The sequence below is a fragment of the Xiphophorus maculatus genome, chromosome 20 (assembly GCF_002775205.1).
Source record: "Xiphophorus maculatus strain JP 163 A chromosome 20, X_maculatus-5.0-male, whole genome shotgun sequence".
Classification (NCBI taxonomy): Eukaryota; Metazoa; Chordata; class Actinopteri; order Cyprinodontiformes; family Poeciliidae; genus Xiphophorus; species Xiphophorus maculatus.
This window is the reverse complement of record NC_036462.1, coordinates 8,660,494-8,688,379: the sequence shown is the minus strand read 5'-3', so window position 1 is coordinate 8,688,379 and position 27,886 is coordinate 8,660,494. Positions and strand designations below refer to the sequence as shown.

Below are 27,886 nucleotides of genomic sequence, written 5' to 3'. Positions count from 1 at the left end.
TGTGTAACTTAGTCTCTGTCCAAATGCAACAGTTTTCTGAAGGCCTCAGAAGTTTGTTAGAGAACATTAGTGAGGAAATACCATCAGAAAGAAAAATGATCTCTCTGTCTCTCAAAAGACAGAGACACAGTTGCGGGGAAGTTGAAATATTCCAATATTCCAACAGTTTTACCAAAAATGTAGGTGTTAAAATAATCTTCCATTGAAAATTCACTTTTTTTTTTATAGAGGTTTATGTCAAAAAAGAAAGTATTTTACAACCAAAAGACAAAAGTATTGACTCAGGGAAACTGAATACAAATACACACCACACTTTTCAGATCTTTATTTATAAGAATTGTGAAAACCATGTGTTACCATCTTTCACTTCAAACTTCTGCACTAAGATTGTGACTGTCATGTAAGAAAATATGAAAAAAATGTGGGTCTATCAGTCCTTTTGTAAGGTACTACAAACCATTGAGTGTCCAGCAAGAATTTGAATCTGAGAAATGAATTAATTAGTTGTCCTTCCTTCCATCTGTTGCAACAATGTTCTGTCCTCACTACCCACTCCCTGCTGTACTCTCACCTCCTCTCTTGGACCTCCTGGATGTTCTCGATGCCAATGGCACTGCTGCGGCGCGAGCTAAAAGGTCCAGACTTTTTTCTGGTTGGGCTTTTCCCAGGAATAATCAGTGACTATCAGGGTGCAAGAGAAACAAAATAGTAAGAGACATTTAGGGAGAAGTCATTGGTCCAAAGAACTCATCATACTGTGTGTACTGTAGAACATATTGCAATTCTGTACTGTAGTGCAATTGAAGCAAATAAAATGCATCTACATGTATAAATATTCTGCTGACAATTTATGATCTGATGGTGATAAATGTTCATAGAGTATTGTTTTAAAAAACACACCAGGATTCAGACAACTGTGTTTAGAAGTAGTACTTCTTTCTAACTTGTTTAAAATCTACATAAGTACATAAGAACACTTTCTTGTTCAGAATTATGCCCTTTCAATAGTGATATGTTGTCAATTTCGTAAGTATTAAAGTACAATATCCAAGCAAAACAACCCAAAAGCAGGAACAAAATTGTATATTTGTTCTATCTGACTTTAGACACAAAGTTACAAATAAGGAAATTTAAAGACATTCAGGCTTCAAGCTTTGAGATAAAGCATCAAACAGCAAAAACAAAACTTCCTTCCCTCATGTCATTATTCATACGTTTCTATCAGTCAAGTCATTAAACACATCCGTTTTTACTACATGAATGAATGACTTAAACGAAATTGAAACGTGATTGCAAATCACTACATGTAATATTAACAGCACCTCCCACAGCAACATAAACTAAAACACATTCTAATCTAAGCAACACAGGAATATCTAATTGTTCCAGAAGAGAACACATTAGAAATGCAAACAAATATGATAAACAGTAAGAGAGAAAATGCAAGAACCTCTTCTATTGTTCCTATCCCTATGGCACTGCCTCGGCGTCCATATTTACTGGGACTTTTCCCCGCGACAAGCAATGACTGAGCCACACAAGACGGGGCAAAGGGAAGCAGAGAGGGAGAAAAAGGGGGAGATAAAAGATGGAAGAAGCAAGAGAGAGAAAGAAAAGAAAGAACACATCATAAGATCTCATGCGCAGAGCACAAAGAATTTTAACAGCAGGGAGCAAAACGGCTTTAAAAGGAGCTTGAAGCATAACTTAAAAAGCAAACACGAGGAAAAGGAAATAGTGAAATGCTTCACAGGGTTAAGGAAGTTTGAGGTCAAACATAGAAGTGCACAGCAGGAGGATCAGCACAGCAGGCATGCTGGCAGGTACTGCCCTAAAGGATACAAGTTTGTTTACTGATGCATTAAGAGGGGGAGAAAGGGACAACTAGGGCTGACATTCCAAACAGGTACTATAACATCAAAAAGCTTTTCATAAATGGGGCAAAAGAAATTCCCCAAAATTTTTAACATACAACATTTAAAGGAGACACAAACAGGGCAAGGTGCTCTTGACGTTTATAAGGGCCATGCATATTCTCTAGCCACACATCCACAAAGTTGCATCAAGTGTTTGCAATGAAGAGACACTCATTGTGAAAGCATAGCAACAAGGGAGGGAGTCTGGGTAATCATACAGCTGCTAGTCTAAGTTCACTTCGGACCCTGAAAGAGGGACTCAAAAACAATCACTTCCATTATTCCAAAATAGGCACTGTTTTCCTAGCTAAAAGCCTGCCAATTTATGCTGCAACAACACTTCTTCGAAAAGAGGACAATGAATGCATAAAATCTTGTTTTATGTTTTTTTTTTCCCTCTCCCCTAAACAGTAAGTCAGGATTAACACAAACACTATGAGTCATTAATGGAAAGAGTCAATTAGTGAAAGATGAGTACAAACCAAGAGTGATTATAAAATGTCAGAAATAAAAGTAAGTGCTCTGGTGTTAAGAACATACAGATGAGGTGCCAGTAGAAATACTCTTCTGCTGCTGCTGCTTTTGAGTTGAGACCCTTCTGAACACGTGTTTATCCCCTGTGCTGTGAAAACACCATGTCCCGAATGTGAGGTGTGTGTTCAGATGAGCGTCATGTCAACCAAAATGAGCTACTTACAATCCCTGGAGTTTTGGGGCTCTCTGCGGGATTATGGGTAAAGCTGCCACTGTGACTAGTGGAGACTGTGTGTGACTTCTTGTTACTGAGACCCATGGCGTCCAGTGACTGGCTTCTGCTGCGGATGACCCGCTGCAGAGAGAACGAGGAGATATCCATAATCAGTGGATCCACCTTCATATCTCTATAAAGGGAATTTATACCGTATTGGTATCCCTTCTAAATATGTATAAAAGCCTTAACAGATAATTTTTTTTTATGTAGGAAAAGCTCAATCTGGAAAAATTAAGTATCTCCGAATACAAGGTGATCAGATTGTCTTGGAGTTTTAAATTTATAACTTTCTGTTACTCTGTGGTGTACATATGACATGACAGAGAGATCTCAACAGAGATCAGACAGAGATGATCTTAGACAGTCATCAAAATGGGGAGGACAAGAGAACATGCCATTCAAATAGAGCATAAGAATCAGCTGATGTTCATAAGTAATAAGTACAGCTGCATATTCTTATGACTTATGACATATGAAGTCATAAGTCAGTTCAGGCAAAGCAAACTTGCCTGAACTCGCCCAAATCTTGAATCATTGTGATATTATAAAACAAAGCAAAGCAAAAAAAATATTAAAAATAAAAACAAAAATCTGGAGCTGCAAACCACCAGTGGTTTCCTGGAACCAGAGCTGCAAACCAGTTGTTTGGAGCTTGCTAAACACTACTGGGACTTAAACTGGAATGATCTGGAGGAAGAAGTATCATGATGTTGGGCCATTTCTCTTCTTTCTCAAAGGCAAAGAGAACATTTCAATAAAAACCGGGTGGCAGAAAACTGAAAATGGACCATCACTGGTTTGGTGCAGGATATTGATCAAAAACAGACGTAATTCCATTAGAAAACCTCATATAAATGGCTTAAATTTTTCCACTGCAATCTTTTTATATTAGTTTTTGGCTAATTAATTTATTATATTTTATTCATGTCAGTTTGTTCTATTATTAATAAAACAGAGTTTATTAGATCTATTGCTAGATGTGATTAAATATAAATATTATGAGGTGCTTAAGGAAATGTAGCTTTAATAACAAGTGTGTGTGTAATATGTGTTGTGTATGCAGGACTGCTTCTTAACGTTTATTGGTAGTGTAGATCAATGGACAACAGGAAGAAAGTAAACTAAGGGTATGCTGCTTAAGAAAATGGTGCTTAAGATGAAGATACATCTTCATTAAAATTATCTATTACCAGCTGAACGTAGATGAGTCTGAAACATGAAGATGACTAAGACAAGGACTGCAAAAATTAAGAGACAGCAGGACAATGCAATCTACCCAGCTGTACCACAACAGAGACGAAGAAGAGTGGAAAATCTTTACAGATGTAACTTGCAGAAGTGGCAAAGACAAAGAGACAGCAAGTTAGTATTTGGCAACTTGGCAATAGAAGGGCAAGAGCACATTTAAGGTAGTCTATAATAAAGGTTGAAGAAAAACTGGTGGACAGAAATACTGAGAGCAGCTGAGACTGAAGTTGAAGAAAAAAAAGGTTAACTGAAGAAAAACATTAATGGAACGCTGCCCGTGGGGAGATGTGCAAATTGCATCATAAGCTGCATAATGAAGGGTCATTAAATTGTTCATCAGCTATCACAATTCCTGCTGCCATGCCTCAGTAGCTGGGTGTCGCTTCACCACAGTGAAGTGATGGAGAACTCTCAGTCAGAGCAAAGTGCCTTTCATACACAAGAGGACACTCCGCAGCCTCCAAAGCCACAACGCCATGTGAGAACCCACTGAGTTCAGCAGTCACAGCCAAGTGAGGACAGCAAAGGACTGGTCCTTTGAGATACTGCACATTTTCTATGCTTTGTTTCCTCATGTGTGAATACCCAGAATCCCAGCCAAGAGAAAGGAGAGGACAAAAAGAAAAAGAAAAACATCCGAAAAGTTTTTCCACTCATCACCACTCTTGCCCATGCATGTGCAGTTGCAGATAACCAGTGCACCTAATCAATAAATAAAATAATGCTGTACCTTAAAGGACTCGAAGAAGCCACCCCCTCCACCTCCACCTCCGTTCTCCAGCTTATCTTCATCCCCACCCAGACCCATCATGGACTGGCTGTTAATGTGCAGCTCCTCATACAGTGTTTCCAGCAGGGCCGAACGTGTTCGCTCCTGTCAACAAACAAATCCACTATCCTTTCAGTGACAGTAAATTTACAAATTCACTTTGGAAGGCCGATGAAGCCATTAGGTTGCAGATAGATGCAAACAGTTGGATGCTAGATTGTAGCAGCATGAATAAACTTATATAAAATGGAAAAAAATGGCAATGTTTTCTTAAATATGCCTCTCACCTCCAGCTTTGCAAACTTCTCAGCCTTGTAGCAGGCGTACTCTGCATTGATAAGCTTTGTGAAGAGGAACTCGTGGAATTCAGGGCCCTGAGGATGAAAAATATAGAACATTTGGAGAGGAATAAATGAAGGTATATGGTGTCTCCCTGGGAAACAGATGTGTTTGTTTGGTTGCTGACCTTTCTGAAGATGGCAGGGTCAGGTAGAGCAGGTCCAAAGAAAGGTACATCATCTCTAGCTGTGACTGACACCTGAGCAAAAAAACAAAAACAAAGAGAAAAGAGTTTCTGAATGGTGATGTCATTTATTAGTCAAGATTTTTTTTAAGAGGTGAAAAAAAATCCAAACAAACCTGAGTCTATGTGAAAAAGTAATTCCAGGCAATGATCTTGTTAACTCATGAATTAACTTTGATTAATCAAATGATCTTTGGTTCATAGGCCACACCGAGGCCTGATTACTGCCCAACCATTAAAATCAAGAAAAACCCTAAAAAGAACCTGACCTGTCTGACAACATGAATTAGGCTAGAAGAAAAGAAAAGAAAACACATCTAAAGAAATTTAAGAACAAAATAGCATGCTATTAACATGTATGAGTTTGGAAAGTGTTACAAAAATAAATTCTAATGTTTTAATACTCCAGTGAACCACAGTGAGAGACATTATCCACAAATGGAGAAAATATGAACACATGCTAAAACTGCTTCTCAATTTTACTAAGAATCATTCAGGAAATCACAAACCCCCACACCCCCCAAAAAACATACAGGTAATAACATTCTGCAGGTCACTGTTGCCTCAGTTAATGTCAATATCAATAAGAAAAAACTCAGCAAAAATTAGTTGGGAGAGTTTCAAGGTAAATACTTCTGCTGACTGAAAAAAACCTCCCACAAATATCTATCTCAGATTTACAGAAATCACCCTGACGATTCTGCAGACCTTTGGAGTTGAAATTTATTGACCAAAGAGACAAAAGGGTAAGGGTCTCATTTGGAAACTGATATTTATACAGTAATTACTCTGAGTATCGTTAATTTTTAAAAGTTATGTAGCTTTATGTTATTAAAGCTAAAGTTTAATCAGTAATAATTTTATAACAAATTTATGTCAGATCATGATTTCTTGGTTAATGATAAGTTGTCATAACAAAGACATTTTGCATAATGTCAACTTTGTATTAAAAGTGTCATGATTTACCAAATGACACTTTATGACAACAGTCATAAATATTCATGAAGAATTACTCATGTTCATGACAGGTGTTATATCATGTTTATGACGGTGTCAATACAGTCTTATTCACAACCCGTCAAATAAAGTGTTACTAAAAATTAACCATTTCTGTCATCACTCTAAATAATGACGTCAAAACATTATGGTACTTTAAGAGATAACACTAGTAATTAGGATTCAGCCCTCTAAGCAAACTTCAAGTGGATCTAAAATGTGTTTATCAGATAACCATGAAAATTTTATAATAGAAAACTGTCAATCTGTGAAACAAACCTTGTATGTAACATTGTCTGAGCATGCGTTCTCCACCTGCACCACAACATACGCATGCAAGAAGTTGGATTGGATCATGTCCGGTACAAAGGGAGTGTTTTCTTCCTGGAACACGATGGCCACAATGTCGTTGCCTATGTGCCTCTTCCTCTGCAGCTGAAGGAGGGAGACACAAATACAGAAAGTTAATAAACTTAAAAATCTACGATATCCAGCCCTAGCACTGAAAATACAGTTGTGTTAGAGAATCCTTGCCAGAACCTGCACTCAAAGATTGTCTGAAGAGGAATTTGTTCAGGTCCCAAAAGAGTAGAGTAATCCTTGTGACATAAAATCCTCTCTAAGAGATCAGTTCAGTTTTACAGCCTAACATATTGTAACTCTCCCATCTCATGTTTGGGTGACATATATTACAAAAAGAATAAAGTATGAACGGTACTGGAAAATATATACATGATATACTGTAGTTACTACAGCTACATTCCCATTTTTGATCCTTAAATATGTTTGCTAGGCATATACATCACAGAAATATATTATTTGGAATAGCAGAGAAGGTAATGTCAAACAAAGAGTGGGTGGTGGCCACACAAATGACTGTAGTACTGCATTTCCCTTGTTGCCAAAAAGCTTCAAGTTGCCAAAAGGACACTTGTGCACTTGGAGGACACAGTACCCCTCCTGAAGTATAAATCTTTCATGCAGGCAATCTACTTTAAGAAAAAAAAATCTGCCACTGCTAAACAAGAGGGACAGATTCTTTTTGTGCTGAAATATGAATGCATGCTGTCACTGCCTTTTGCAAGGTATTCTAACTTAGTTACATACATCAATATCTAAGGAGATGACTTCATCTCTTTCTATCTAAAATTTATGTAGATTTCACTTTGCAGTGTCAAATTAGTTCTTGTTCCAGATATTTTTTTCTACATCAGATGGCAGAATGCAAGTTATGAGTGCAGATCAGAATGTATATATGTACCATAATGAAATTCTTATCAAGAATATTGCTACCCAAATCAATCAGATGCATGTGTGTCAGAAAGAAGTGACAGCAGATTCTGCTAACAGATACAGAAAGAGGGGAATTCAAAAATATGCCAAGCACATTTTTTGACCATTCATGCTCTGACACTCCATAGTTCAAATGCACCGTTTGAACTTGCAGAAGTTCAAACGGTGCATGAGCATGACTTAGAAACACAGATTTAAATGATTTTGAACATTGCATGCTGGTTGGTGCAAGACTTGCTGTTCTGAGTGTTTCAGAAACTGCAGATCTGCTGGGAATTTTATGCACAGTTCTCTCTCTTATGGCTCATGCATTCATCCTGCCAGCAGATTAAGATGCTAGTGGTGTAATGGTGGGGAGAATATTTTCTTGGCCTGCTTTGGGCCCATTATTACCAGTTGAAAAGAGCATTGTTGAAAATTTATAGCCTGGTATACCCATACATCTCGATTCAAATGGCCTCCTCAGTCACCAGATCTTAATCTAATAAAGTACCTTGGGATGGTTAAAACAGGACATTCACAACACGGATGAGCTTCTGACAAATCTTTTACAACTGGATCAGGCTGTCAAGGCAATTTGTTGCAACAAAATCTCTGAGGAATACCTTGTGGTATTGTGGCTGAATCAACACCACAAGGAATTAACAGTTTTAAAATGGAGTCCAACATGGTACTAGCGAGGTGTACCTAATAAAGTGGCTTGTAAATTTAGATTAAAAACAGTGTCTGTAATATTAACGTGCCCTTGAAAAATGTCTCACAAGAAGACCAGTTGTATATCCAGCCTAACAGAGCCAATATTTACTCTGTAATTAAGAGATGATGATGGCATTTGCTTTTCCAGAAACAGTTCACTTGTTTTATAGCCTCTTCTTGTTATAGCCAACCTGTTTGTCATGCTGTGAACAATCAACCATCTGGCTCTAAACCTGGGAGGTTTCCACGATGTGCTGGAGCCATGGCAGACAGGCATAAGCCAGAAATGAATTCTCACTAACAGTGTCTCAGAACTAAATAAAATGTTCAGACAAAATATTTGGTAAAAATCATACTGACTTCAAAGTGAAAGAGGCAGAATTCTTCTCAGGCATTTTTTAAAATGGTTTAAAGCTGTAAATCCTTATAATATTTAAAATAATTTTTATTTATTAGACTTCAGAAAATATTAAGATAATTAAGTAATATTAAGACTATTATTTTCACAGGTATGGTGAAAACTGCATAAAAACTTTAATAATAGACACATTACAGAACCTAGATCTCTGGCAGTAGAAATCATAACGGTTTCAACAGTTTTAATTATTTATTGATAGATACTGGTGATACATTTCTAAGACAATATGAAAGACTGAATATTAGAGAACACATTATATGTAAATTCAGACAACCAGGTTGCTGCTGCATCCCTTTATAGTTGACATTTTTAGTAGTTCCTCTAACACACACTTTCCAAACTCAGACAGCTTATTCCGTCCATGCAGATTTACTGCCAGGCCAGATCATCACTTTGGATAAAGTCAGCCTATTTTCCTTCCAGAATAATGGCTTTGGTTTTAAGTGTGCTCCCTGCCTCCTTTTTCCTGTTCCCTGATGAATCATCCCATGTGGGCGGTGTTTGTGTCCTCTGTTTGTCTCCATGTCTTGGCTTTATGAACCAACTGCGCAGGGTTACTTTGGTAACAAAGTTCAAACCACTCATGGCACTAAAGAGCTTCTGAGAACAAATGCAGCACTTTACAAAAACAATAGCAGAGAGATGAGAGTCTGCAGCCAGAAACCAACAGAGCAAGAATTTCAATGCAGGAAGGAAGAACTGCAGTGTCATTTCTCGACAACAAAAACAGGAAAAACTAAAAAAAAACATTTCCATTGCATTTTATTAAGCAACTTTATCACCTATAAGATTTTTGTAATTTTCTTCATATTTTCAGGCAAACCTTGGGAAGATAAAAGTCTCTGCTATTTTTTAAATGTATGAATATGATATTTAGTTGCAATACAGTATAAGCAAATGAGATACATTGTGTTAATTAGGGAAACTTGGCAAGATTTAGCTGCACCTGTGTACAGAACCTTCTCAGTCATTAAAATAAATTATGGTTAACAGAGCAAACTGTTTATTTTCTAAAACTCAATAAGAACTGTTGACATTTCCTGGTCTACAACTTCCATATTCCAGAGAAAAGTGTCTGAGACATCATAGCGATGAGCACAGCTTTCCTGTAAAAAAACCCCCAACTAATTTTAGGTGTAGTTTCTCAACTATATAACATGTTAAGATAGTTATTTTTTTCTGGCAATTTTGAATCTAACTTATTTAATCAAAATAAAATTTACCCTTCCAAAACCAAACCAAATCCATGTTCATGTCCCTCCTGCGACATCACAGAGGAACCAGCTGGACTTTTTTAAAGAGGAAAGGGATCAAATATAAATTATATATTGAAATATCTTCAATGATAATTTTAAGTGAAGTTGCTAGAAAAATATTTTTTTCTGGTTAATGTATTCTATTGGGATGATTTTCCAGTTTCAGTGATGATTTCTGTAGAACTGCATCACTGTCAAAAATTACAAATCACTGACACTGACTGACAGGAGTAAATATGTGTAGACACCATAAGATAAGAAAAAAAATGTATCTGAAATGCTAACAGATTTTTCACAGTTAAACTTCTAAAGGAGATCAAAAGGCAAGTTATGAGCAATAATTTTCCTGGAGCTGGTAACTCCAGGACTGAAGCAGCATCAGATGGGGTCTCAGTATAACCCATTCTGTCACAGTGATTACACTTTATAGCCTCACTGTCATTCAACTTTTGGATGCATCCTTGCTGCAACACATCTGGATCAAAAGGCTGAATTACCAGGTTTTGGAAAGGTCTCATCATTAACCATGTGTTTGATCCAGGTGCATTGGAGCAGGGATGCATCCAAAAGTTGCAGGACTGTCTCACTCAAGGTCTAGAGTTGCTTATAGCTTATTTAGTCACTAACTGCAAAAAAAGGTGCAACTGTAGCAAATTTTAAAGGGCTTTTGCAAACTCATGCATTCTATCACTTCTGAGACAAGAGAAGAAATAGTTCTGATCAGGATTAAAAGCCATTGTTCCCATGATAATGTCACTGTGACTACACTGTGACGGTGTATTATAATAACTTCAGAGTCAGAGGAAGTTTGAAACATTTAATGAATAAAGTGTGAGCATCACACTAAAGCACACCCAAACAGCTGTGGCTGTCAGTGCATCATTAAAGATCTGTTTATGATTCACCAGAGGCTGTGGCTCTTTTTGTTTGTGTCTCGGAACATAAATTGGTTAAAACTGTAAATTAATGGGGCGTGCCGTGGTGGCGTAGTGGTTAGCGCAACCCGTATTTGGAGGCCTTCAGTCCTCAACGCAGCTGTCGTGGGTTCGACTCCTGGACCCGACGACATTTGCCGCATGTCTTCCCCGTTTCCTGTCAGCCTACTATCATATAAGGGACACTAGAGCCCACAAAAGACCCCCTGGAGGGGTAAAAAATACAAAAAAACACTGTAAATTAATATGTTGAATGAAGGATTTACTTTCGCTTTTGCCAAAGACAGCTACAAATAATGCTGATGACTTGAATAGAAAGTGAAAGATGAACAGAAAGTTTTCCGAAGACTATTTTGAAACTGATACAACTGAGTCATAATGTTGTAAAGAGATTAATAAAACAAAACTTTTCCTCCACGTCACTCCATCCTGAAGATTGTGGTAAATGAAAAAATATTACCTTATTACAAGAGCCTTTTCCTGGGGTGATTTTTAGTTTCTTTTAACCCCAGGAAATTCAAGAAAAATGCACAGGGGAAAAACTACCCAATTACTGAAAGCGGTTCATAAGTGGAAACTCTTTATGAACCACGGGCACATTAGGGTGTTTCCACTTCCTCCTGCCTTAATAACAGTTTTTTTAACTACAGCATGACCAAATTATAAGTCAAGTATTATGATATTCAAACTTTTGGTGCAAGCTTTGAGGTGAAATACTGGAAAACATTCAAATCAGGAAGAATATGTCTATTTTGGCACAGTTTGGAGAGTTTTCATATTTTAGAGATGATGATGGTGTGCAAACCACAGCGGCTGTGGGAGTCCTTCTAAAGTAGGGCACAGTTTCTTTTCCAGTTGCTTTCTTGAATCCCTTTTTATTCATCTATGATCTGGGGCTCTGCAATTATTTTTGTCACTGCTGTGGATCAGAAGGGGGTTGTTCACAAACTGGAAAGTTAGTGGTTCTGTCAACAGAATACACCAATTTGCCTTGTCCAAGTGCTAAGATAATATAATGAACACAAAATAAACCCTCAACTACCACTAGAAAAAAAAACAGCACAGTTTATTTTCATTTTTCTTTTGAGGGTCTGAAATTTCCCTATTGCAGCCTCCGTCTAGTAGGTGTGTGTAAAGTACACTCTTACTGATTCTTTGAAAATTAACTGGGTAATTGTCAGCCAGGTGCTGCTAATCAAAGGCACTCAGTCAAGTAATTAGCAGTAAGTGTGAGCACATCTATAAGGCAGAAGCCTGTGTAGTTTGCTGATAAGGAGTACTTAAGTTTCTGTTTACAAAATGGCAGAAAGGGAAGACACCAGCAATGATATGAGAAATGAAATTGTTGCTATCAATGTGAAAAAGGCTATAAGGCTGTCTAAAAATGATTGCCTTATGCACAGGGCAGTGCATACCCACCAAAATGCCCTTGAGGCCAATCAATATCAAGTGTTTATGAAGTCTGTTTATCTTATTTTTATTTTCACTATACAGGACTTATTTTGTTTTGTAGCTGATTTGATCTGGGTTTCAAACTTCTTCAACAAAAAGTTAAAGAAATCTGGAAATCTCTAAAATGGTTTCAAAACTATTCCAGCAAAACTTTAATGTAATTTCTCACAATAAATTAAAAGAGATAGACTTCCTAAAATGGTAGATCTGTCAATATTTTTTACTCTTTTTTAGAAAATCATGAAAAGCCTAGAATAAACACAGGAAAAAAAGATCAATCTTGTTTGCATTAGTTGAAACTAAGCTCGCAACCCCGACCAGATCAACAGGAAAACTTCACAAATCAAAACCAGAAAGACTTGAAAACACTACAACACTCATGAGGAACTGGAATTTGTCTATACCTGCTGCGAGTCTCCTTCCGTATAAGGCAGTTTGGTGGACACATGAAACATAATCTCCTTATTATGGAAATTTGTGTAAACTGATTCCATCCCCGTCTGCCCGTGAGTGACATCAAGTCCACCTCGAAAACTGGAGAAGCAAAAGAGAAGTATGGGAATGAAACATAATAGAGAAAAAGATGGAGGAGGAAGAACATTTGGAGTAAAAGGATAAAAATGAGGGGACAGAAGATGCTGACAGTGGAATGTAATTTTATCATAGCTCTTGATCTATGATGATCACTCAATTAATGAAGGGAACTCCATCTTCCTACTTAGCTTACAATCTCGGCAACTCAATCTTTTTTGATTTTTTTTCTCTAGTTCTTGAAAGAAATATTTGATAAGCCACTGAGTGACTGATAGTCTCCCTTTTACAGACATGAGGTAGAGTACTCTACTAAAAATTTAAAGTGTTTAAAGAAATTAACTGAAAGATGTCAAACCCTTTAAAGTCATGAAGCTCAATCTTTGTCCCCAAAAACTCCAGAAACTCAATGAAGGCTGGACTTTCTTCCATGTTCCCAAACAACTCCTCCTCTGATGTCTGCAAACAGCAGGCAGAAAACATTTTCCAGGAGTTTGACATGTGAGTCTGAAAGCAAAAATTAGCTGAAGTATCTCTGAAATGCACTCACCTGGCCAAACCTTTGATAAATTACTCCAAACTTGAAGTTGTTGCTGATTACATGCTCATCAAATGTGACAATGAGTCTTGAAGCCTGGGGATGGAAAAACGGGGAGTTCTTCATGTCACGTCAGGATGATTAGGAGTTGATGGATGACATGGAAAAGGAGGAAAAAATGCAGCTACCTTTGGATAGAGGACAGGGTAAAACCTATCCACATTTACCTCTTCACAAACAAGCTGTAAAATAATAGAAACAACAATGTGCTTCATCCATTTTGAATACAACTTAATTACTAATTCAGTATGATTATGATTACCTACCTTTGCCATCTGAACCACATTGGGAAACTCAGTAAGGCAGGAAATGGGGATCACATCATGATAGGTTTTGTATTTTGTGCTGAAAGGTAAACAGCAGTGCAGGAGTTTAGGAAAATGGAAGGAGTTAAACAAACTCCTTATGGGTGAAAAGAAATGTTCACCCATAAAATTTATTACATGCAAATGTCAAGACATCAGGTGAGAAGCTTTAAGGTCAACACTTTGTAAAATGCGGTTAGTTTCCTCTTTACTAGCAGTTGTAACAAATTAAAATATAACTCTTACATCAGTAGAAAAAAAAGAAAAAGAAAATTCAAAATGCTGAAGGCAGTAACAAACAATATTTTTTTCTTTTTAAAAGTAAACATGCAACACCTTGAGCGCTAATTACCCTGAAAAAATATAGTTGAGACTCATTAAATCCATCTCAAGAACAGCAATTTTCTTGCTTTGCAAGTATAATTATGAACGCTGCTAAGCCTGACTCAATCTGCAAAAATAAGTATAATAATAATAATTTAGAAACAGTATTACAGGAGCAATAGCTAACTTTTGTATGTTTTTTAAAAAAAAACAATCTCTCTGTCTCTCTCTGACAGTAAAATATGAGACAGATAATCTGTAAAAAACCCCCCAAAACAGGGTTCCTTGTCTCATCCCAGCACTGCTATTGCCATCTGCCGAAAGACACAGCTCTTTGTCAGAAACAACCAATCAGAGATACTGTAGCACTGTCAACCATGCTCGTGTACATGCAGCTCACACCCTTCCCTCGGTCAGCGTGTACCGTCATTCAAGCTCAAGATAAACCCTTTTTATCAGCTCTCATCATTTAAACAAGGTTTAAACAAGGTTACTTGAATTATTATACAATCAGCCAGTGGACATTTTGTTGAAGAACAACAGTATTGAGCATTTTCAGTAAAATAGAAATACAATGAGTTACTCTGCTGGTCTTTCAGGTCTGTTAAATATGATCATTTTCCACTGGCTGTGATCACAGACAGTTGAAGGGGTGATGGTGGGTGGTGTTCACCTACCAGAAAACAGGACGAAGTGAAAAACATTGTGGGCTGTGTTACTGCTACCACACCGAACAGTCATCCACTCTGAAGATCCATTAACAAGCAAGGAGTGCTGCTATTAAAATCTTAAGAGGAATCTCTTGGGTGCTAAATTTAATTCACAGGTTACACTGCACACTGAGTGCTGCCTCTCACCCGCTCCTCTCTCTCAGTAAGTGTGATGGAGTGGAGGATTTTAGTGAATAAACATGACTTTGGGCAATAGTGGATGGAAGGCCTTACACTTTTTCAGCAGAGGTGAATGCTGGGTTGATTGCTGGATATTTTGTCACCACTCTTAAAAAAAGCAAGCAGCAAATTACCCCTACTTCTCTCTTGTTGATTCAGTTTTGTTGTGTGTTTGAGAGGACCCTCAAAGAAGAAAAAAAAAAAACCCATTCCAACACTACATTCTGCATGTGAAAAGAAGAACAAGTACAGGGCAAAATGTTTAAAAACTTGGAGAGAATACAGAAAAGAAGGGTGCTGTTACTGTGATGAACAGAGGGAAGACAAAAAAACACTAATAGGAGCCAAAACGAGTCAGAGTTAGAGGGAAATAATGGAACATAATGGTACCGTAGCATCAAGCGCAGATGCTCTTGATCCCCAATGACTTCATACTTCATTGAGAAGACCAAGTGGCTGAGGGCAGCATCCATAGTATAGTAATTAAAGTGTTCCTGGGGGCAGATAAGTGAAGGAAATGTTACTATGATGTAATGCCACAAAGAACTGACAGTGGGTGACACAATAATAACAAGATACTGCTGTGATAAATTCACAATTAGGAATGGAGCCGAGAGTAACAATCCAATTATCATTGTACAAAAAGTCTTATTGAACAGTCTACTGAACACTAAGACAATCTTAGTATAGCTGCACAACAACTCGAGCATATTTTAGATAAACATATGATGGGATTTTACAACATGCTCTTTTCAAACTTTCCACTTTTGAAACAGGCTTTGTAGAGCAGAAATGATTTCCCTATTTGTTTCATTTACTTGCTTTTTTATATAAAAAGTCCCTTGAAAAAAACTAAACATTTGTTTATATGAAAAAAAATGTATTTTTACATATTTGTTAAAGCTATCATTACTTTCTGACAGTATAATATGAGACAAATTGTGGAAAAATCAAGCTCTTCTACCTCCTCTTTGTGGTTCTATTGCCATCTGCAGAAATACACTGTTCTGTCAGAAACAACTAATCCGAGCCAGCAGGAGGTTCTTAGAGCTGTCAATCATTCTTGTGTACATGCCGCTCATGTCCTCCCTCTTGCTCTGTTGTGCTACCGTTCCTTTTCCACAGTGGTGCCTACCATGCATTCACCGGCTTGTAAGCCACCAATGATGGGGGATAAACAGTTTTCCTGTAACATCAAGTTGTTTCTCCACCCTTAGCACACCTGCAGCAAATCACAATCTTCAGCAGCATGTACATGAGGCTCATTGACGCCGCTTAGATCCCGTTCCTAGCTCTGATTGGTTGTTTCTGATCTAGCAGTGTATTTCTGCAGATAGCATCAGGAGAAGGTGAAGGAGGGTGATTTTCTCACAAATTATTTCTCATACTGTCATAACTTAGTGGACACTTTTAACAAATATGTAGAATGAATATTTTTATAAAAGTTACATATTGGAGCTTCAACCAACACATTGCCACAGTTTTATTTCAGTGAAAAGTATATAGAGAACCACCATTCTCACCTTGCCCATGAAGTTCTTCCTGTAGATCTTGGCAGTGCTGTTTGTTTCAAGTTTAATGTGGGAGGCTGGACAGGGAGGGTGATCGGCCTCTGGCGGGTCTTTGGGCTCATGATTGGTTCCTTCAATCCAGTAGCCTCCAAACTGGGGCAGCAGGATGAGGGGAAAAGGGCTCCTGCGACCCAGAACCTGAGGGCAAAGGAGAAAAAAAAAGATAACGCAGCTCTTTTGAGGTTTCAAGTTGAATTATTTAATCAAAACCCATGCACTCATGTATAGAGGGTAAATTATATGCAGTCATAGATATGAATAGAAATGTACCTCATGAACACTCGGATAAGGAATGTAGTCCTCTTCTGTCTGTGGGAAGAAAAACAAACCACATAAGCCACCTATTTTTAATCAAGAACAAAGTAGATGCTGTGGTACAATATTCAATATATTCTACCCATTCCCCCACACAACTCTGCAAGGACAAGTGGGTATAGGCAGTGGATGGATTAGTCACTGAAAGTACAAACAAAGCTTCTAAATTTTGATTTGACTGCATGATTTCACAAAATGCCAAGATCTTCCTTTAAGATTTTACTGATGAAGAGATTGCCAATTCTGCTTCATGTGTACATAAGGTGATAAGAACACAAGAAATAAAAGAATGAAGCTGCTCAGCTAGCATTAGCAAGCATCACCTAAGTAGCCGCCTTGAAAGTGGGAATTTCAGTTTAAGAAGCAAATAACATAAATCCATGAAGGTACTCATGTGCCTGTCACAATAACCAATAATTCAATTAGTCAATTGATCACATTATTACTCAAAACAAGCTCAAAAAATTTCCATTTGCATAATTTACAGTTTTTGTCTTTTCTCCCTCTCTTTGTTCCAAAAACCAGATGACAAAAATCTTCAGTCTGGTGTTTTTTTGAAGGACAATTTTGTTTACAAAAAGATTTCATAATTCATTGCATTAGTTGTTTCTGTTTTGTTTTTCCCTTTTTTTTTTTTATTTAAAATGTGTTCCGGCTCCTGTGTTACATGTTCATTAGGATTTAAAGTTTATTGACCTTGGAGAATGTGTTCTTGCATTATTATGTCATTACTATTATATTATTTATGTTGATTGCAATAATGTCTGGGGAATTTATCGTCCACCAACATTTGTTTTCGTAACAGGCCGAGGTTCACCACAGCCTCGTGCATTATGTGATGCCATCATAGGCATGTAATTTTTGGGAGATTCCCTCTCACATTACATCTTATGGCAAAATCATAAAATCATAAAACTTCCAACCAAATCTAACAGGAATAATTAGATTTTACAGAAAGTCTGGCTAAAAGCTAATCTAATCTACAAAAATTTGCCCTACTGATGTTAGGTTTGAGATTCTCTTTTGATCTTGGGAGAGATTTGGTAGAAGTTTGAATCCTGTATTTTGTAACCTCTAGTGACAGGGTGCTAAAACCTTTCCATGTGAGAAAAGGCCAAGAGCCTCTCAGGGAGAAAAGTAAGATAATATTCCAGCAGAGTGTGTGTACTAGAGGTTTAATTTCTTTTACTTTGCAGGTAATGCATGAAGTGCTAAGACCATTTTCTCTCCCTTTGGCTTGTGGAGATTGCTCTCACTTTGTGTAGTATTAATTTAATTGGAATCTACAAACATTGACATGCTGCAGTTTCTCTTCATGCAGTGTTTCCCCTTCTCAAAAGAAGGCTTTTACACAGTCCTACCGAAGCAGAAATACTCAATTTAAAGCTGCAGGCCTGTATGCAGGCAAAAATTAGAATTTCACAAAGAAAAGTGAAAGTCATCGTTTCTTACACAAAATCTAACCTTTCTTGTTGCACTATCACAAACATTGGCTATACTGAGAGAAGTTGAAGACGAAGTAGGAGTTTTAAGATCCGTCTTTGGTGAGGATTGCATAATTACAGTCATAGTGGACAACATTGGGGCTCAAAACTGCTTATGATGCAAATTTAATATACTTTATGAGTCTTGTGTTGTCTGCAATGTAATTTCACAATATTGGATAGAATTTGATCTCAACCAGCAGGCAAAGCAAAATCATAACCTAGTTTGACAAAGACATTAAATATCTAGTTTGGTCTTGGATGTTGTAGCTGCTATAAGCTCTCCAAAACTAATTTAGACGAATCTGACTCCTATAGAGCATAATATTTAATAACAATAATATACACAATAAAAAATAGACTAGATAGTTTCTTCAAAAACTGATCTAAGTTTATATTCAAAGTGTAAAACATGGCCGTTGTGTATGTATTTCTCCCAATTCCATTCTTGCATATTCTACAGAGCCAGTCCTCACCACAGCCCATTCATGCCAGATTGTGGTTGGTTCCTTAGAACAGAACAACTCAAGCTTCCAATCGTGTTTTAGAATACCTACCAAGAAACTCTAAGCTGTCCCAGCATCTTATCAGGGTCAGTTGTAATACGATGTTCATACATGACAAGTGATCACAAGCTGGTTTTAATAATTGCAGCTTTGTTGTGTTTCCTTTTGCTGTTCAGCTAAATTTACCAGAACAAAAACTGAAAAGTATTTTTCTTTTATTTCTAAATCCCATTTTAGCCAAATCCTTCATAAGTTACTGAACATTTGGTCTTTCTGACGTGACCCCAGACCTCTTGCTGAGTCCGGACTACAGCAAGGACTTCATCAGCCAGTCTAGATAATAAGGCAGCAGAAAATTTTGCTGCCCCTGTCGCTCCTTAGCTCATAACTCAGTCGGGAAGTGCCCTAAAGCCTGCCTGACAGCTGATAAGAAAAGGTTTTATAACACTGCCATTCCTGATGCTTTACCCGACTGTGCACTACGAGAAGATTTGTGAATTTGTGACTCACTTTGAGGGGAGGAGGGAAGGGGCATCTTTGCTCATCCATTCTGTAGCCCTGTTGAGAGAAAGGAGAAAAAAAGAGAATGTAGTGATGGAAAAGGTCCAATATCTCTGAAAGGTGTTCACACAGCCGTAGACACAAAAAAATAAATCATGAGGGTACAACTGATTCTCAGCAGCAAATAAATTTATTGTGTGGCAGTGTACTTCATGATCCTTGTTAAAATAGCTCAAGTTCAAAGATGCAAGCTCAAAAGCCAGATGTGGAAGTGGAAGAGGAAGTGAAAAAGAGTGACATCTTACAAGCTATAATGGGTAAAAAAGATAAGTAGGGGATGTTCATGAGAACAGCCGTAATGCAGATACCATTATCTCTAATTTTTTACAATGATTCCATCGACATCACACTCTGCTCAGTTTATAAGTGCTGACAGTTTCCCGTGTGCACAGAAAGATAAATGATGGATGAAATGATCTCTGTAGCCATTTTTTTTTTGGTTTCTGCTGAATAGCCTCCAGCAGGGTTTGAAATGTACCAAATTTAGCAAGGATGTGTACGCAGCAAGGTTATAAATGTATCACATGCACCGAATGTATCAAATTCAGCATATTTGTATCATACACTGTGTGTGAATGAGTATGTGAATGGAAATGACTTCATATGAAGTCTTTGAGTGTTCCACTGAAGTGCTATATATAAGTCTGACGTAATTTCATTTCAAATTTGGACTGTGGAAAGTAAAAGAGCTGAAATATGAACATAGTACTTATAATATAAAACCCCCCCAAAAACTTTTGATCATTTATGAAAGCAAATTAGGGTGTTCAAAAATAAGATTTAAAATCAATAGCAGTTGTTCTTTATTGAGGCACTACTCACCCAACAAAATACAACTGCTTTAGTCTCTGCTGGATTACTAAAAGTCTAAAAAATGTTTACACAGACTAGATAGTCACAGCTGAAAGAAAACAGGTGAATTATGCAATACTATAGCTCAAAGGAAAGCCACATGAATGCCTGTGAAGTCAAAGATGTCGTCTGATCAAACACCAACTGTAGCTCTCCCTTCAATATCAAATATATTTCAGACACGTCTGTGTTGCTGCTGCACTGACAACAAGACAAACTACGTAGATGCATAAGAATCCACCTCAGCAAAATGAAAATCGTTACATTTCACACATCTGATGACACAGACAAAACTACCCATCTGTGAAGAGAAAACACAATGGAGGCTCTGTTGAGCACATTCAGAAGCAGAAGGTTTCTGTAGACAGCCTGAAGCTGCCGATATAACAGACAGATGCAAGGACAAATACATACAAGAGCTGAACTCGCTGGGCTGCAGGGCGAAGTAATGTAGCGGAAAGCGAAAGAAAAAAAGGGGGGTCAGAATACTGAATTAGCAGGAAAAAGTATGTCTGAAGCGAGTGAAATTCTTAGTTTGCCGTTTGATTAAAGCTTGTGAGAAGGGAAGCATACAGTTTAATAGGTGAGCCAGGAGACCTGTTACTGTACCTGCATCCGCTCGATCATGGCAAATAGGTCTGAGGTCTGGGGGAGAGAGTTGACACCAAAAAGGCACATGGGTTTTACATTCTGTAGAGATGTTACCATACCTTCCAGACTCATCTTACATTTCTCTGCTTAATGAATAGCCTGATGGTACATTTCCAACAGATGAAGAATGGAAAGTTTCATCACCTCAAATTAAATTTGTGCTCTCTCTGCACTCCCTGCCCCACTTGACACAGCTCTCTACATTCACTGCCAGCATAACCCTTGAAATTGCTCCTTTACGCTTTAAGACAAACACGCTGTAAACAAGCAACTCTCGGGGAGGGAAAATGAGCCTCAAAGCACCAGGGTGCTTCTCTGTGTCGCTAAAGCCAACTGTTCCTCTGACTGTTTGCAACTGCCAAATTAACAAATTAGTTGCTGCACATCCTGGTTCTGCCATCTGAAGCACAAAGTCACATTAATGTGCGACTGAGACACACTCCGTGCTGCTTATCATGTAGCAAACAGAAAAGAAGCAAAAATTACCTGACACTGAAAATTAAGTTTATTTTCAGTCATGACATAATTCGTATTTAAGCTAACATGTCCACTTAGAGAGCTGATTCTACTCATAAGATGGAAAGATTTCAATCCAGCTAAAGAGTTTTAATTACACCTCAACCCTTCACTGTTACAGATATTATATGTTTTGCTCTGTGTTTTGTCCAATTAGCTGAGGCACTGGTGGAAGCCTGAGTCAAAGAAAATACCCTGAGGCATGAACCTTTCATCTGCAGAGTCCACATTAAAGGCTTGTAGCAGTTCCAACCTGTGCAGAAGGAGCATTGCAAAGAGCACTCGAAGTAAAGGCTGTACTGTCAGTTCACCATGTAACACAACTGGACTGCAGTGGCAAGCTGACGTTTCCACATGACAGCTTAAATTTACTGAGGGGAGCTGCAGGCCCTCCAAAACACATATGCACACAGAGGCATTGGGGAGAACGTCCATCTTTTTACATGAACATGTATTGAAATGTACTCTTCTGACTCATGCATGCACCTGTCACCGCCTGCAACCAGGAATGCATCCGCTCATCCGATTCTGACCTCATAAAGCCAAAGGTGCAGCCTCAAACTATTGTTGCATGTAAAAATAAACACCGCCATATGATGTGCAGGGAGACCCTGCTTCCCGCATGACAAACACAGGTATCAACAAATATTCTCTTTCACTCTGCCAAGATTATTAGTAAACTACTCTGACTCCACAGTAAAGTGATTAGAGTTGATCTCTCTCATAGCTGGTAAGCCAAACAATTCACTGGTGCAGAGTGCAGCAACTCTGAAGGTAAATGCCCCTCAGAAGTATGCATAATTTGTTACAGGTTTCCCTCAGAGCAATCCATGTACAAATGCAAAGAAATTAAATTAAGAGTCTTTTATCTGGTAAAAATACAAGATAAACCAATCTACTACTTCATTTCTGTCAGACAAAAAAGTGAAACTGAAATTAATTTCGAATGTTACGATATCTACAGAGAAAAAACTCTAAATTTTACAAGCAAATGTTTACATTACTCACATCACTGAGGCATCGTCTCTTGAGAAAAGGCTTACTATAGGGACTGTTCAGAAGTCCCTCCAATACGGCACCCTTTCCTATCCTGAGCTCAGTCATCATTCCACAAGTACAGATGCAGGCGAGGTGACAAGAGTGCGGGTGTTAATGTCACCGTCAGTCAAATGGAAAAAAGGCAAGATTGACAGTGACACTTGACACTGACGGTCTCTTGGCAAGTAAACTAGGAGAGAAAACTCGATCGCTGTCCATCAGAAACCATGCATATATGTTTGAGTCAAGAGCTTGTGCTGTAATGTGAGAATATTATTTCTCCTTCCTTCCTCTTTTCAAATAACCCCGGTGCCACCGCCCTCCCAGTGAAACAGACACACAGCTGTTCTTTAGGAAGTAGGACAGAGGAGGAACAATGTTGCTCCCCTCCCTGTCTTCTCTGCAAATATCTTCTCTTTTTTTATGCAATCTCACACACAAACTTACATGTAAACTGTGAGAAACTTCTTAGTTCTCTTTTTCTTATATTACAAGATGTGACTTATTCTGTTCCTCTTTTCTTTCATTTCAGATTATTCAAGCCATCTCATTTGGAAAATTTTTTTTGTTCAGAAAAAATGGCAATGCGGGTATACTGAAACACGACTAAAGAGATTAAAAAAAACATTGAACACTCTATTGTAGAGCATGGCATGTTTTATAAGTTGTTGAGATGAGGAATATATCAAGTATTTGTACAGTCCTGGTAAGGATTTAAATACTATATGGTTGAAGTACAATTTTCTATTTCTTGCAAGCCATTAGAAAATTTAAAAATGTTCTTACATAACATTTTTCTATAACTTAAAAGTAATACCGTGTAAGATAACAGACAAGTTGAAGTTCAGGCACATTTAGACTGAAATTCCTCAGCTAATTTTTAATATGTGATAAACATGAAACATAAAATGCTAAAATTAATCTTACTATCTTACTGGTTTTCTTTTCAAACAAAACTTCTCCATTATTACTGCTAAAATGGCACAAAATATTTGAAGAAGAGTTCTTAATGCTATAGATATAACTATTTGTTTTATTAATTTCCTCTATTATTTCATGAACAGGTAGATGTCATCCTTACCCCCACTGGTTCTTCCAGGTAAAACACTATTATCTGCAAAGTATTTTTAAGAATGTGCTTTAAAGTCTTTGAGTTGAAACATTTATCTATTTGTGTGGATATGAAGTTTTTTGCTCCTTCATAGCATGCAACTTTTGAATGTACATCATTCACCCACATTTCTATGATACAAGGACATAATGATAATAAAGTATCTTATTTTCTCTTCATACTGGTTTTGGTGTTATATGTCCCCATCTGGCCATCTCTTTCTAGAATTACTACCATCTCACTCTTGCTACAGCTCTAAAATAAATATCTAATTTGCAGAATATTATGTCTTAAGTGCCATTCTGTTCTTTTCAAGTAATGTTGGGAGTCTGACAAGTTGAGTTTATGTGTTAATTATCCAGGGTTTCTTCTAAGCCTTCAGTGGGCTGTCTATTTTGCTGAAAGACACACCAACCCACACAGCTTTATGCCAAACGTCTGTTTACAATCATTATTTTTAAAACGGGATGGGTCAATGCTCTCCACAGCAGCTGACCCATGATTGTCTGCATTTTTGCTCTTTCCAAATGGCAAATTTTGTCCTTTTTCTTTAAGGAAGGTGAACATTTAGATTTTTCTCCCATGTCATGTAGCCATCATACCCTTCTTTCTGTCTGTGTGGTAACAGGTGATGCAAGGAAGCTTACACTATGCTGCAAATGACTGAACAAACCCTGCAGTGTCTCTGGCTAAGAAAATACAAAGCTTAGAGGCTTGGAGATCATGACTTTAATATTTGAAGCTGTATATACAAGATACTGTATTTCAGAGCATGATTAAGCCCAATCTTCACACCACAACAGGTGTGACTATCATTTGCACATAGTCAAGACTGACTCTGACACAAGAGCATGAGGAAGTGGGAGACAGACAAGGAAATACAATATGAAACACTAAAGGGAATAAATAAAAGACAGGATGTGTTCTTTGAAAGTACGGCATTTCCTGTGAAAATCTTTCCATCAGACATTTCTCAAACATCCAATATCAACACTGGCCTACGTCTAAAAGAAGAAGGTCGAGATCTTTTTAAGATAGCTTCTTCCTATACTGGATGGACCTAACCAAGATGATAATCATTTTTTCAGTTTGCAAAATAAGACGAACAAAATTGTGTATTTTTCCATACAGCAGAAATGATGGGACGTTTCTATAAAACTCATCGTAGTGGGGAAAAAAGAAAGCAACTAACAACATGAAACTTTTAAGTAGAGTCTATTAGCAAACAGGTTAGCTGAAAGTCACACTGAAATCCTCACGGAAACATTTACGGACAAAAACTGAACACTAATTGCATACTCATTTAAGTATAGCTGTTACAAGGAGGCAAATGAGTGGGAGACACTAATTACTGTTCAGATTCGCACAGTGAACTCTGGTATTGTTTCACTTGTAAAGCATACTGATTGTTGGATTGTACTGCTGAGAACAACACTTGAGTTTGAGCTGCTGGGAAAAACAATCTCCAACCTGTTGGCGCAATCCTACTTTTTGATGTGATCCAATGAAGCGAAATGTGCTGGAAAATACTGACCAAAAGCAAGTGAGGAGAATCGCGATCGACTTGGCTCAACTTTGGGACCTCAAGGCCGTCTGTCTGGTAAGGTGCTCAAATTTTCATCTAAAGACCCTATAAGAGATAATAGAGAGGCTCTGTTCTGAATGCACTATCTCCTTGTATGCCCAAGGGGTTAATGTATGCACATATCTTTTAGTTTAAGTTAATTACCGTTAGATGTTTGCATCTGCATGCTTGCCAAAGAAAGAGACACAAAGTGCAAAAGAGAGTGAGACACTGTTTCTGGGTGATCAAATGGCTCATTGATTGACTGAGTAAGTGAAAGTTCTGCACATGCTACATCTGTTCAAATGCCTATAGAAGTTATTAATATCCATGACTAGACCTTCAGTCTCCAAGCTGAGCACTAAAGCTTTGACTCCAGTAGGGTTTCACAGCCAGATCTCCATTTTAAATTTTACTCAACAATGAGATGTTACCAAATCAATCTTCTTCCACCTTTCTTTCCCTCAAATGAAATTGTTTACAAACGCAAACTTCTGAGTAAAATAGAAAAATGAACTGCAAAGAACATCATTCAATTGGCTTAGAAGCCTCAGTTTTCAGCCAGAATAATTATTTGGCTGGCAGAACAGACTGCCCTGACCTCGCTGTGGCCACTGTGGTCTGGGGAATAACCACTGGAGTTACAACAATAGGAGTTTGCACAAATGACCCTCTTCAACTAATAAACACCTGAAGCAAGATTGCTGAATGTCACAGATAAGTACTCTGTATGCTGAAGCAGGGCAGTTCCTTCCAAAATGGCAAGAAGAGTGAGTTTAGGTCAAAGAAGAGCGTTCAATTCCCGATCACACATCAGAGCAGCATTCAGTAGAAAGTTGCTGTCCAAGAAATTACTGAAATAATTGTGACAAAGTATTTTGCGAAAATGATTAATTTTTAAAATAAGAATGATGCTGGACAAGTAGCAGTGTAGATTTTTTTCAAGTGTAAAAAAAAACAATGACAAACTACTGCACAGGTCAAATTTTAAACGTAAGATGTTCTTCCTTTGTCCTGTTTTTATGTTTCAAGTCTGCTGTCTAGTTTGTTCAAAATAAGGAGGGCACTATAGCTTCTAATGCTATCTTTCTGAAGAATGCACAGAAGTAGGTCTCAGTGTGCTGGATATTTGTCCTGTTGTTAATTTTTAAATAAAGTTTTAAGTTAGATGAAATCCCAGTCTATTTCTCCCTAAAGTCATCCAGTATTTTATCCAAGTACCAGTTGACATCACTAGAAGCAAATATTGTATTTCCTTCATTTTATCCCACATGAGCTCTAGAGTCAAGTAGGATATTGCTCAGACTTAAATTAGAAAAACTTTAAGAATGCAAAGAAATATAAAGATACAGTCTGCACACATTTATATCGGACACAGATAGCATAATGTATTTTTGGAATTTATCAAACTGCATACTCATGGGTTACATGATGGACTGAACACGCAACAAATAACTTCAGTCAACTGGAAAATAATTAGGTACACAAGCATGACGTTGTTGTGGATTTTATCAAATCCAGGCAGGGTTAGAATAAATTCTAAATGCTGAAGATACATACAGAAACGGCATTCATATTTGGGTAAATTTTGTCACAGTTCAAACTGTCTGTTTCATGGTCAGTGTCTTGCAAATTTTAGATGCATCTCTGATCCGATGCTCCTGGATCTAAAAGCTGCAGAATTCTGCCGTTTGATACACAAGGTCTAGCTGTGCAGGAAAGTCAAACAATTTGACTTTCTAAAGCAGCTCTATATTTACATCAATTGGTGCAATGAAACCATATTTGTAGAAATAAAACAGCTTGACAGCTGGTAAAGTTACTTAGGTTTGAAAGCTTCACCTTGACTACTGTAAACATTCTTGCCATTGTAAAGTTCGAGTTTTGTCTCATCTGATCGTAAAACCTTTTGGCTTTGCCTTGGCCATCTGGGCAGCTGCAAAGTCCAGTAAATGAAAGGTGTTGATTGGAGTAGGTGTTCCTTTCTAAGGTAACACTCTGTAAAATCCTAGTGATGTAAAACTGGCCACACTGTGAACAGTAACACTGGTGCATCTCTATTTGTTCACTTTATGGTAGACGTGATTAAGCCTTGGTGGTTCCAGCCAGGGTTGTCCTTGAGCATCCCAAATAATTATCTTTCATTTGACAGATGGCTGAAACTTTAACATGACTGGGTGTTTCAACATGACAGTAATTACAAATAAACCTCAAAAACTTTTGGCAATAAATACAGAGTGTGTACATAAATGCCTAAGGAATCCCAAATTTATGAATTTAATCCTGTAAGTCATTTTTGTCTGTTATAAATTGAGATAAATCCACAAAAAATTCAAACCTTTGCACCCAATTCTGCTTTTTGTTTTATTACTGGAGTTTTAAGTTACAGCAGTTATTACACCATGGAAAGGCATGCTTCAAACAATAAATTAAAAGTTAGTGTGGCATTAATTCGTATATAAGAGTTTTAAACTTTGCATCAGATCTGTATGAAATATGATCACTATTTAACTTTAAAATAAAATTTTAGTTATTTGTAGTCCTATATCCAACATGTGTATAGCGAATGCGAGTTATTTTAAGCCAGTGCAAGGTGAATTTCAAGTGTGAGATGGAAATAATGGGATGTCTCTACTGGTATGTTTGAGGTAGGAAAAACTGCTGCACATCTATATTTGTCCCATGAGCCTGTGACAGAGGGCACAGACTCTTCTGTCAGGCGCCACACCAGCCTGCCAATGAGAGTTACTGCATCACTGATACTGATGCACTGGGGTCATCGAAGGCCTTTCACCTGGGGCCAACACTTGAAGGAT

General features: G+C 37.6%; 1 protein-coding gene across 12 annotated transcripts in view; it reads right to left on the bottom strand.

Annotated features, from left to right (window-relative positions):
* The window catches only part of LOC102219226 (rap1 GTPase-activating protein 1), a 120,696-nt gene that overhangs the window by 5,250 nt on the left and 87,560 nt on the right, over positions 1-27,886 (bottom strand). For 7 of the 12 annotated variants that reach the window (XM_023325425.1, XM_023325424.1, XM_023325419.1 and 4 more), the window contains 16 exons: positions 19,288-19,335; positions 16,743-16,781; positions 16,425-16,610; positions 15,292-15,395; positions 13,649-13,727; positions 13,511-13,564; positions 13,335-13,418; positions 13,143-13,243; positions 12,658-12,787; positions 6,483-6,638; positions 5,151-5,222; positions 4,972-5,058; positions 4,646-4,789; positions 2,614-2,745; positions 1,451-1,528; positions 572-681 (listed from right to left, as the gene is read on the bottom strand). In XM_023325425.1, coding sequence (XP_023181193.1) covers positions 572-681; positions 1,451-1,528; positions 2,614-2,745; positions 4,646-4,789; positions 4,972-5,058; positions 5,151-5,222; positions 6,483-6,638; positions 12,658-12,787; positions 13,143-13,243; positions 13,335-13,418; positions 13,511-13,564; positions 13,649-13,727; positions 15,292-15,395; positions 16,425-16,610; positions 16,743-16,781; positions 19,288-19,326 — 1,595 coding nt within the window. In that variant the 5' untranslated portion in view covers positions 19,327-19,335. Of the gene's footprint in view, positions 1-571; positions 682-1,450; positions 1,529-2,613; positions 2,746-4,645; positions 4,790-4,971; positions 5,059-5,150; positions 5,223-6,482; positions 6,639-12,657; positions 12,788-13,142; positions 13,244-13,334; positions 13,419-13,510; positions 13,565-13,648; positions 13,728-15,291; positions 15,396-16,424; positions 16,611-16,742; positions 16,782-19,287; positions 19,336-20,799; positions 20,836-22,365; positions 22,656-27,886 lie in introns of those variants that run through there. The other 5 variants (XM_023325420.1, XM_023325422.1, XM_023325421.1 and 2 more) reach the window with 5 other exon arrangements.